The sequence below is a fragment of the Ciona robusta genome, chromosome 4, assembly GCF_009617815.1.
Source record: "Ciona robusta chromosome 4, ASM961781v2".
NCBI classification, from domain to species: Eukaryota; Metazoa; Chordata; class Ascidiacea; order Phlebobranchia; family Cionidae; genus Ciona; species Ciona robusta.
In genome coordinates, this window is record NC_143238.1 from 5,561,867 (window position 1) to 5,574,203 (window position 12,337).

The 12,337-nt window shown below is 40.5% G+C and overlaps 2 protein-coding genes and 1 long non-coding RNA gene across 5 annotated transcripts; 1 reads left to right on the forward strand and 2 right to left on the reverse strand.

Annotated features, from left to right (window-relative positions):
• Nucleotides 1-4,535: 4,535 nt before the first annotated feature.
• Nucleotides 4,536-6,826, reverse strand: LOC149737033 (uncharacterized). Of its 3 annotated transcripts, none has more exons than XR_016384849.1 (3): nt 6,663-6,826; nt 4,834-5,058; nt 4,536-4,765 (listed from the first exon to the last, which is right to left on the reverse strand). It is a non-coding gene; the product is annotated as an uncharacterized LOC149737033 (long non-coding RNA). The 3 variants fall into 3 exon arrangements; XR_016384850.1 differs by lacking the exon at nt 6,663-6,826 and adding an exon at nt 5,203-5,889; XR_016384848.1 differs by lacking the exon at nt 6,663-6,826 and having other exon boundaries at nt 4,834-5,196.
• A 31-nt stretch (nt 6,827-6,857) lies between these two features.
• Nucleotides 6,858-8,649, forward strand: LOC149737034 (isoamyl acetate-hydrolyzing esterase 1 homolog). Its single transcript, XM_089875988.1, has 4 exons — nt 6,858-7,495; nt 7,687-7,872; nt 7,954-8,049; nt 8,213-8,649. The coding sequence occupies exons 1-4, from the start codon at nt 7,301-7,303 to the stop codon at nt 8,414-8,416; spliced, it is 681 nt and encodes a 226-aa protein (XP_089732114.1). The 5' UTR covers nt 6,858-7,300; the 3' UTR covers nt 8,417-8,649.
• Nucleotides 8,426-12,233, reverse strand: LOC149737035 (Golgi-associated PDZ and coiled-coil motif-containing protein-like). The gene is made up of 8 exons (XM_089875978.1): nt 11,862-12,233; nt 11,306-11,476; nt 10,963-11,138; nt 10,503-10,659; nt 10,136-10,228; nt 9,799-9,963; nt 9,267-9,430; nt 8,426-9,049 (listed from the first exon to the last, which is right to left on the reverse strand). Exons 1-8 carry the CDS (start codon nt 12,078-12,080, stop codon nt 8,902-8,904), a joined length of 1,293 nt encoding a protein of 430 aa, XP_089732104.1. The 5' UTR covers nt 12,081-12,233; the 3' UTR covers nt 8,426-8,901.
• Between the last annotated feature and the right edge of the window lie 104 nt (nt 12,234-12,337).

Sequence of the window (12,337 nt, forward strand, 5' to 3'; positions counted from 1 at the left end):
CTCCGTGACTTTCCACCCGGCTACTTCCCCTCCGTGACTTTTCACCCGGCTACTTCCCCTTCGTGACTATTCCCCCGGCTTTTTTCCTTCCATGACTATCCACCCTGGCTACTTCCCCTCATGGCCGTTCCCCCCGGCTACTTACCCCATAGCCGTTACCCCCGGCTACTTCCCCCCATCACTATTTCCCCCGACTACTTCCCCTCCGTAACTATTCACCCGGCTATTTTCCCCATGACTATTTCGCCCGGCTACTTCCCCCCATCCCCATTCCCCCCGGCTACTTCCCCCCATCACCATTCCCCGCGGCTACTTCCCCTCATGATCATTCCCCCCGGCTACTTCCCCTCGGTGACTATTCCCCCTCTGTGACTATTTCCCCCCGGCTACTTCCACGGTTCCACCCATGACTATTCCCCCCAGCTACTTACCCCATGGCCGTTACCCCCGGCTACTTCCCCCCATGACTATTTCACCCGGCTACTTCCCCCATGACCGTTCCCCCGGCTATTTCTCCCCATGACCATTCCCCCGGCTACTTCCCCTCATGACTATTTCACCCGGCTACTTCCCCCCATGACCGTTCCCCCGGCTATTTCTCCCCATGACCATTCCCCCCGGCTACTTCCCCTCGGTGACTATTCCCCCTGTCTGTCCCACATGAACCAATATCCGGTGTGTTCACGTTTAAACATCTTTTGTTTATTCGAAAAACCAGTACTCCTGCTCAATTGATACCTTTCATTTAAAAAAAAACTATAATAGCTATATAATAAAATATTAATACCAAATTTAGCTCTCCGCTTTATGTGACTTAATGTGTCTATTCCACAAGAAAAAGAGAATAAGCACGAAGTGCTAGGAAAACTTAAAACAGAGGTTCGAAAAATCTACAATGAAAAATATTATGAGTAATTATTTAAACTGTTATATTGCTGTCAAGATTTTGTATTGCAGTTTCTAATACTTAAAATTTAATCTTTACAGCAGAAGCTGTTGGGCAAACAGCAAGAATGCCATATTCGAAAATCTATGAGTTTTGATTGAAAATGAATGGTTTGCCCGGTGGGATACCATTTAAATGCCCGTCCGGATATGGCCCAGCAGCATGCAAGAAATTGATTCAATATAAAGAAAATTTGAAACTTTTGCTGCACCAGTAAGTGTTTAGATTTTTGGAAATAAGTATACTGTGAGGCTGTGAGCCATGGGTTTGGAAACTTTTTGGCTAAGATTACATTTTGCAAATATATCTTGGTAAACAAGTACAAGCAATCAAAATAATTGTCACCTGGCATTTCCTAGCATGCTTGTTACGATTGGATTATTTTAGTTGATTGTTGTTACAAATGGATTGTTATGTTATGGAAAGTCACGAAAAAAGTTGTAACAATCATGCCAAGATTGAATTTATCCTATATCTGGATTCACATAGGTTCCTCGTTCCAGACCCATGGTTTAAGAAAGCAATAATACATGCATATACATAGGTATGCTTTAAAGGTTAAACTATGTTTTGGTAATGAATTAGGAAAAAAGCTTTTTCGATAGTACTTTGATTTACACTTTTAGTGTGTCTTTTGTTTGTGGACATGTACTCAGTTTACATTCACTTTTATTCTTGTTATCATATAATAAAGGGGTTTGAAATAGTAGTATTTAATTTTTTTCAGAGAAATTCATATAGAATGCAACCAAATAAAGATTGTGATGGAAGAAAATAATGATTGGCTGAATTCCAAGAAGAATTGGACACGGCCATGCAGGAAAATTAAGTTTATATAGTAGAGTGGGGCGGTGGAGTACGATAGTTCTTCTTTCCATTGTGTATTTAAACAATTCTTTCTACTGTGTATTTAAAAAAAATTTCTACTGTGTATCTAAACATTTTTTTCTACTGTGTTTCTAAACAATTTTTTTTACTGTGTATTTAAACAATTCTTTTTACTCTGTTGAACTGTGATTATGCCAAAACTATTACAACATATTTTTATTCTGATCGTAATAAAGGATATTTTATATACATATTATTGTAGTAAGTCATCTGAAACATACCTGAATCCTTATTACGCACACATATCTGTACAAAGTATAATACAACTGCACAGGCGGACATAGTTTTTAAAATCTCCAACAGCAGATTACTCATGAAATTTCGCAATTTTGTGCTACAGTAGGGTGGCGCTGCAGAGCACTTATGCTTAGCCTGTTATCGAGCGTATATCTTCGCGCAACAGATGGAAGTTGCGGTAAATTTGTGTGTTTATGAAATGTATACCCCGGACTCGTGTTCCTAACTTACTTCGATGTTCGAATCACCGCCGCACGTTCGCGTTTTACCCGACCTAAGTTCGATGTTGGAAATCACCGCCGCACGTTTGCATCTCACCCGACCTGAATTCGATGTTCGAATCACCGCCGCATGTTCGCATCTCACCCGACCTGAATTCGATGTTGGAAATCACCGCCGCACGTTCGCATCTCACCCGACCTGAATTCGATGTTCGAATCACCGCCGCACGTTCGCATTTCACCCGACCTGAATTCGATGTCCGAAATCACCGCCGCACGTTCGCATTTCACCCGACATGAATTCGATGTTCGAATCACCGCCGCAAGTTCGCATCTCACCCGACCTGAATTCGATGTTCGAAATCACCGCCGCACGTTCGCATTTCACCCGACATGAATTCGATGTTCGAATCACCGCCGCACGTTCGCATCTCACCCGACCTGAATTCGATGTTCAAATCACCGCCGCACGTTCGCATCTCACCCGACCTGAATTCGATGTTCGAATCACCGCCGCACGTTCGCATCTCACCCGACCTGAATTCGATGTTCGAAATCACCGCCGCACGTTCGCATTTCACCCGACATGAATTCGATGTTCGAATCACCGCCGCACGTTCGCATCTCACCCGACCTGAATTCGATGTTCGAATTCACCGCCGCACGTTCGCATTTCACCCGACCTGAATTCGATGTTGAAATCACCGCCGCACGTTCGCATCTCACCCGACCTGAATTCGATGTTCGAAATCACCGCCGCACGTTCGCATCTCACCCGACCTGAATTCGATGTTCAAATCACCGCCGCACGTTCGCATCTCACCCGACCTGAATTCGATGTTCGAATCACCGCCGCACGTTCGCATCTCACCCGACCTGAATTCGATGTTCGAATCACCGCCGCACGTTCGCATTTCACCCGACATGAATTCGATGTTCGAATCACCGCCGCACGTTCGCATCTCACCCGACCTGAATTCGATGTTCGAAGTCACCGCCGCACGTTCGCATCTCACCCGACATGAATTCGATGTTCGAATCACCGCCGCACGTTCGCATCTCACCCGACCTGAATTCGATGTTCGAATCACCGCCGCACGTTCGCATCTCACCCGACCTGAATTCGATGTTCGAATCATCGTCGCACGTTCGCATCTCACCCGACATGAATTCGATGTTCGAATCACCGCCGCACGTTCGCATTTCACCCGACCTGAATTCGATGTTCGAATCACCGCCGCACGTTCGCATCTCACCCGACCTGAATTCGATGTTCGAATCATCGTCGCACGTTCGCATCTCACCCGACCTGAATTCGATGTTCGAATCACCGCCGCACGTTCGCATTTCACCCGACCTGAATTCGATGTTCGAATCACCGCCGCACGTTCGCATCTCACCCGACCTGAATTCGTTGTTCGAATCACCACCGTACGCGTTCGCATTTCACCCGACCTGAATTCGATGTTCGAATCACCGCCGCACGTTCGCATTTCACCCGACCTGAATTCGATATTGGAAATCACCGCCGCACGTTTGCATCTCACCCGACCTGAATTCGATGTTCGAATCACCGCCGCACGTTTACATTTCACCATTTGCATTTTTCCTATAGCATTCTTAGTTTTTAATAGGGCCAATAGTTCAACTTCTATCTGTTGCGTGAAGTGATACACTTGATAACAGGCCAAGCATAAGTGCTCTGCAGCGCCACCTTACTGTAGCACAAAATTGCGAAATTTCATGAGTAATCTGCTGTTGAAGATTTTAAAACCTATGTACGCCTGTGCAGTTGTATTATACTTTGTACAGATATGTGTGCGTAATAAGGATTCAGGTATGTTTCAGATGACTTACTACACTAATATGTATATAAAATATCCTTTATTACAATCTTTTATTCATTATTATTTGAATTTTGAAGGCATCTGTTACCAGTTAAAATATCTCTCTCTCTCTCTCTTTTTATTTATAGTAGGGTGGGGTAAGATAGAACATGATTTTATTCTCTTTCCTCCTCCCATTTGGTGATAAACAAACATAAAAATTTTTTTTTTTCTTGCCTACGCTATGCCATCTTATTCCACCATACTATAGTTTATAAGGGACTTAATGGTTGACTGTTTTAATACAACCGCCAAATGTTGTGCACCGTCCGACACTTCTTCAACTTTACACTTGATAGAATAGAAGCTACGTTTTAAGACTTCTTGATCTTACAACACAGAGAATTTTAGATAAAATCAGTTTTACATAATGTTTTATTCACATTCATCATCATCATCATCATCACTTTCATTAGTAACAGAGTCCAGTGCCTCATTTTATTCACTTCAATTAGATCACACATAAAATCCACATAAGAATTCTTTGTAATTAAAGGCGTTCGTGGCTCTGTATCAACAGTAATTTGGCTCCAGCTCTCTCCAGCATTTTGATAAACCCATTCGTTTTTCCTTGTATGTCTTTGAATCTAATATCAAAATACAAATTAAAAATGAGTCAATTTTGAAAAAAGTTCATTGGGTACAAAGGTATAACCTGTGTCATTTCTCTCCATATCATTTATGATACCAGTTGCAGAGAAATCACTGGTGCATGACTTTAACTTGTTGGTATGTGAACATGAAGGTGTGTGTGAACATGAAAGGGGGGTATGATTTAACGTTTGTGCCAGCTAAGTAGAATGTGTCATACAACAACGATGTAGATTTTTTTCTTTTACCCGGAACTTTAACTTTAAATGGACCACATCGTATCTTTATTCTGTAAAAGAATGTTATTTAATATTTACATAATAGGCCTCGCCCATCATTCTATCATAGGTTAGTTATCATTAAACTATAAACACTACAACGTTAAAATATAAATAGAACTCATTTCAATCTCATCATTCTAACTTTTACTTACACATTACACCAATTGTACAGAGGGTAACTGGTAAAGCGACGGAGGGAAATAGTTACAGAGGGGAAGTAGCCGTGGGGAATGGTCATGGGGGGAAGTAGCCGAGGGGAATGGTCACCGAGGGGATGTAACCGGGGGGAATGGTCATGGGGGGGGAAGTAGCCGAGGGGAATGGTCACCGAGGGGATGTAACCGGGGGAATGCTCATGGGGGGAAGTAGCCGAGGGGAATGGTCACCGAGGGGAAGTAACCCGGGGGAATAGTCACGGAGGGGAAGTAGTCGGGGGGAAGTAGCCGAGGGGAAAAGTCACGGAGGGGATGTAACCGGGGGGGATGGTCATGGGGAGGAAGTAGCCGAGGGGATGTAACCGGGGGGAATAGTCACGGAGGGGAAGTAGCCGGGGGGAATGGTCACCGAGGGGAAGTAGCCGAGGGGAATGGTCATGGGGAGAAATAGCCGGGGGAATGGTCATGGGGGGAAGTAGCCGGGTGAAATAGTCATGGGGGGGAATAGTCACGGGGGAAAGTAGCGGGGGGAATGGTCATGGGGAAATTAGCCGGGTGAATAGTCACGGAGGGGAAGTAGCGGGGTGCATAGACACGGAGGGGAAGTAGCCGGGGAGAATAGTCATGGAGGAATTAGCCGGGGGGGAATAGTCATGAGGGGAAGTAGCCGGGGGAATAGTCATGGGGGAAGTCAGGGTGAATAGTCATGGGGGAAGTAGCTGGGTGAATAGTCACGGAGGGAAAGTAGTGGGGGGGAATGGTCATGGGGGAAATTAGCTGGGTGAATAGTCACGGAGGGGAAGTAGCTGGGGAGAATAGTCATGGAGGGGAAGTAGCCGGGGGGAATAGTCATGGGGGAAAGTAGCCGGGTGAATAGTCACGGAGGGGAAGTAGCCGGGGAATGGTCACGGAGGGGAATAGTCATGGGGGAAGTAGCCGGGAGGAATGGTCATGGGGGAAGTAGCCAGGAGGAATGGTCATGGAGTAAGTAGCGGGGGGGAATGGTCATGGGGTAAGTAGCCGGGGGAATGGTCATGGTGGGGAAGTAGCCGGGAGGAATGGTCATGGGGGGAAGTAGCTGGGGGGAAAGGTCATGGGGGAAGTAGCCGGGGGGAAAGGTCATGCGGGGAGTAGCCAGGAGGAATGGTAATGGGGGGAAGTAGCCGGAAGGAATGGTCATGGGGGAAGTAGCCGGGAGGAATGGTCATGGGGGAGAAGTAGCCGGGGTGAATAGTTACGGAGGGGAAGTAGCCGGGGGGAATGGTCATGGGGGGAAGTAGCTGGGGGGAAAGGTCATGGGGGAAGTAGCTGGGGGGAAAGGTCATGGGGGGAAGTAGCCGGGGGAAAGGTCATGGGGGGAAGTAGCCGGGGGGAAAGGTCATGGGGGGGAAGTAGCCGGGGGGAATAGTTACAGAGGGGAAGTATGAAAAACAAATATGAAAAAGGAGACCCTCAACCTGTGTTAAGATTGACTGGAGAATGTTTAAATATACAGCAGGGCTACTTTTGGCACAAATCTACGTTCTTTAGTACAATCTGCATCGTTTGGATGGAATAAAAAGCTTAAAAGGCGCACTGAATGAACCAAATCTGGTAATTGGTACTCTATTAATAACCTAAAACAAAGCAAGAATATGTTGCCAAACTAATGCTTTTTACCTTTTTCAATTCTACAATTCACTGCAAATACCTACAGACACGGTAACCCTAATTAACTGTTTTGCCAATGTCATAATTTAAATGCCTCACGTTTTCGCTTTATATTCAACATCACGCACTTAACCATATATAGCGTTAATCGCGTACCGCTATGGTATGAAAGTATTATTTTGCGCCCATTCATGCGCTAATATTTGTCGAACTTTCTCTCATGTCTAAGGCTAATCACGGGTCGAATCGGGTGCGAATACTCAAAGTACACATGACGTAGAACTTTAAAGTCCACAGATTGGACATTTGCTTATGCTAAAAGTTGAAGTTTACGATGCAAACATTTCATTACCAAGAAATTTGTAATTAGGCTGTTTATTTCGATTTCAGAAGAAAGAATTTAGAACATTGATATACGACTAGGCCACTTTAGTAAACTGTCAGTATGGGTACCTGGCCGCGCGTTATACTATTCGGAGATTCTTTAACCCAGCATGGTTACGAGGGTTTAGGTTGGGCAGTGCGGATAAGTAGCCTTTTGCAGCGAAAATGTGACGTCATGAACAGGGGATATTCTGGTTACAATACTAATTTCGCGGTTAAAGTGCTGGACAAGGCTTTGGATCAATCTCTTTTGCAGGTAAGTGTTGAGTGTTGACACAGATGAAAATTTAAATGTACAATAAATTTACAAGAAATTATAAAGATAAAAACAATATATTGTTATAATATACGATATATTATACACATGACTTTATACACAGATAAAACATTATATTATTATGACTAAGACTATACTGTAGTGTATATAACACACACTTTTTTATTTAGAATGTTGCAGTAATCACCATATTCTTTGGGGCAAATGACGCTAGCTTGGAGGACATGAATAAATGGCAGCATGTTCCATTGAATGATTATGAAGACAACCTGAAGAAAATGATCAAACATTGTGTTGATCATGGTGTTTCTAAAGAAAAAATAATATTTATATCCCCACCACCAGTAGATGAAGCTGTGAGTTCTTTTGTTGTATTGCATTACAGTGTTATTCTGTTAAAAAAGTGTGTATTGATCCTGTTTCACGTTACTTTTCAGTTGTGGTTAATAAAAATGAAGGAAATGGGGTTACCATATGACACATCAGATCGAAAATTGAAAGTGACAGAAAAGTATGCTGAAGTCTGCAAAAAGGTTAAAGTTGTTTCAACTTCAGACCTATATACTATAAATTACAGTAGCCAATAATACTATTTTTAGGCATTGGTACAGCATGGATTCATGGTTCATTACTAACATAAACTTAATGTTTTGCTAATTAAATGTATAGTTGAACGTTTTCTTTCTCTTTTTCTAGGTTGCCAATACGGCTGGCTGCAAATATATTGACTTATGGAGTGCCCTGATGAACACTGCAGACCTAAAGAAATATCTATCTGATGGTTTGCATCTAAATGATACAGGCAGTCTATTATTAGCAGATTGCATTACCCCTGTTATCCAAGAATTGACCAGTCATTTACCTATGCAATTACCTGCTTGGGATGTGTTTGATTTATAGGCGAATAAGTAGTATATGTGAACAGGTTTATTTCTACTTAAAATATTGAAGTAATTCTTGCATATAACCATGCATAACTTACACTACAGCATATGTTCGGTGGTGATATTCGTATATTACTTTCTTGTGGTATAACCATGTATGGTTTAACTTAAAGAAAAGTTCATCCACATATACATACAGTACACTATTGATGAAAACAAAAATAAAAAGCTTAGGTTGTATAGTTTAAATATACCTTTAAAAATAACGATATAAATACAAGTTTTATCATCCAGCACAGATTAACCAGGAAGCAGAATACATAATAAATAAAGTTGTTAAAGAACCTTACGGCATGCTTTTTATGCTGCACCGCTTAAAAGCATTTGTGAAGTTCAAACTGTTTGCGTAGTTGTACAATTATTGCACAATCTAGACTGCCATATTTAACCCCAATGGATTACAAAGGTGGTGTTACAGAAACCAATTTAAAAGGAAGATGATTATCTGCTTCCAGCTTCAGATGAAGGTGGAGGGACTGATGGTGTTGTATAATCACGTATGGATGCCACATCACTAACATCAGATGCTGCTATGGATCCATTATTTGAATTCAAAACCTCACTTTTGGTTGATTGTTGTGAAGTATCTCTGCACAAATAAAGTTTAATTAGGAACTTTGATAAAATAGAAGTCACATTAAAAGTTTTACAAATTGGGATGACATAATACGTTTTACCACCTAAAGTTTACACCATAATTTAGTTTTTTCTTGCTGTTCTATGTCTAAACAAATAAGCTAGGCTAAATTATAACAAGTACAGGATAAACGGTAATGATAAACATTTAAAAACCCCTAATAACTTACAAAACTGTGTCAATGTGTTTGATTACATCTGATGCAGAAGTCTCTGCATTTTCTGCCACAGAGTTTTCATTCTCTCCTGCAACCTCTACTCCATAACTGACATCATCTTCCTCTGTTCCATCATCAGGATTGACATACACAGCTTCCAGGGTTACTGATTCAACCTGTCATAGTTATTGAATAATTAACAATAGTACAGATAAAACTTGGCTGTCAGTTCTTATGTTGGTTATAACTTTAATAGTGATCAGGATTTGTTTATGAAACAGTCACAAATAGGATTGGAAAACCAAAACAAAATTTTAATTTTGCTTGATTTGCTACAAAGTTGATGTGCATAAAATATACACAAATCATTGTGCGCAGTGTGTACACAACAGATGCATTACATCATCTTGCACTCAGTTTTAGACATGACAGTTGGTAATGGTACTGTTGTATTGAGTATTGCCATATCTCATTTGCATTGTAATGGATGCAAATATGGTTTAAACCACAAAATTACATTGACCTATCTGAACAAACATACTACCTGTTGAGATAATGCATCCACAGCATCTTGATGTTTAGCATGGCGTAGGTCCACCCCATTTACAGATAGGATAGCATCCCCTACATACAAACCACCTGTCCTATCTACAATTGCCCCTTCGTGAATTTCAGAAACAAGAATCGGTACTCCATGTTCACGACCGCCCTGTGTTAAGACAAGTTGTAAAGTTCGTGTGTTTTGAGTCCGTACAGTTTGTTAACATAAAATAGCTATTAAGATGTGTGGAAAGCCAATTTTACAGCAGTAATGCAAACATGATTTTTTTATTACACTGAAATAGTTTACGACATTAGTAAATACTGGTTAACATGCTTACAGTGATGGAAATGCCTAATCCTTCTTCATGTGATTTTTGAATTGTAAGTTTCCTCACTTCTCCAACACCATGGTTACTGACTGGCACAGGTTGCTTGAAGAATAAATATGGATTAATAGTTTGTCCACGCAGAATCCCACTATACAGTTACAGCCTACACCTCATAACATAATTTTAATTTATCTTTTCAAAAATGATAGCGCAGATCTTTATGTTTAAAGAACAATTAGAAGGAAATCAGCAGCAAATTACCGGTTGTTAAAACACACTATAAATAAATTGTGTGGGAAAAAATTAAATTAAAAAGCGTGGATGTTACTTGCACCCAACACTAAACAAACAAAGTAGCACTCCAGTACCACAGTACCTGCTGTTTAAGCTGGCTTGGTTGTTTAGTGGCTCCTCTGCATGCACGTATAACTGTTTTGTGTCGATGTAGGTGAATTTCAGCCTCTAATTGATGCCACATCTTCTCAAAGTTAGGAGGTTTAATGTTCCTGCCAAGAAGTTGGATCTGCTGTATTCTGTAATACAAGTGTTGAATAATTTATTAAACAGCTTTCGTTATGCCAAAGTAGAATACATAAACTTATTTACCTGGCCCTATTTCAAGTGTTGCTAAGTTTTAACAAAACTTATAAAAACAAATTTACTACTTGGAAAATAAACAGCATTATCATGACGGTAAAACAAGCAGAAGAAAGTTTACAAAGCTTTAAAAGACCTGTTGTTCTGTAATATAACAAACACAATAAAAGAAGCATGATTGTAGTATACAGGTATTCATTGTGTTAGCAACAGGTATGACTGTGAACAGAAGCTCCCACCTTCCTGCCAGCTCTTTATCCAAATACTTGGCAGCCAATCTTGCGCCATATAATTCGCTTTCCAAAGCTGCAACTTTTTTGGTTATCGCGTAGTTATCTTGTTTCAGATTATTAATTTCTTCTGAATACCTTGCTTCTTTTCTTGCATTCATACGAAATGCCTCTAATTCAGTATCCTATTAAAAAAAAAAAAAAAACTGTTATTTATTTAAACTGTAATTCCTACAAGCACTTATAAAAATAAGAAAAGAAAAAGGTTTAATAAATCTATTTGTGAAAGTGTTAAATAATTTCAGTTTAATTAAAAAAAAACAATTATTTTTTAATAGATTTTCCTACTTACAAGTTTATCAGTGATAGTTTTTGGGTTAAAATTTGCGTCTGCCGATGTCGCCGTGTGTAGTTGAAGTTGTAATGTGTGTAGTTGACGGACGAGGCTTGAAGTTTCAACCTTACTTGCTTCAAAATTTGCTTGTGCAGTAATCAACTCTGTTTTAGTATTCACTGCATCTGCCTGCAACAATTACTCCTGGTTTTAAAATATTGTTGTATCTTGTTTACGGTGTACATAGTAGTAGTACATTAAAATTATAGTTAACAATTATGCAACACCTTTATATCAGTACAGGACTTCGGTACCTGTACATGAAACACAGATTTCTAGACAGTTTCAGTACAAATATTACAGCCCATAAATATGACACAATTGTCTTTATTTTAAATGTTTCGGTTTCAAAATTATCCTCAGACATCAGAGAAGATTATAGATTTAAACAAATGAGTACAGGACTAATTTGAGTAAGAGTGCAATTAGAATGAGTCTTACAAAAAAAAGAAATCGTGCAAATTAGTCAAAAAGTACTCAAATTAAACATAAAAATAAAACATAAATATGCTACCTCCAGTTTTGCATTGGTCTGTGCTGTAGTTTGTGTTTTGTGGCAAAGCTGAGAGAAACATGAACTCAAAGTATTCATCTTTTCACGAGCCTCCACTATAACCTCATCGCTCTCGTCAAATTCTACTTCCCCGAGCAATACATCAAGGTCAACAAACGCTTTATCGAATTCCTTTTCCAATACTTCCAAGCAGTGAAACGTGGCCGCAGTATTAGACATTTTTAAGCACTGTTGTATTGCTGTATACCTACTATATAGCGTCCACGTCACAATACTGACGTATTCTGTGCTTCACCGCATACCTTTTGCATATAACAAAATTATAAATAAATGCACAAAAAGAAACTTCCCACTTCAGCTACAACGGCCAATACACAACATGACGCTTACAGTTACAAGTAATAGTCAATACAACTGTGTTTATTTAAATAAAACGTTTGAAGCCTGGCCACAAATTTCGTGAAACCCGAGTCGTG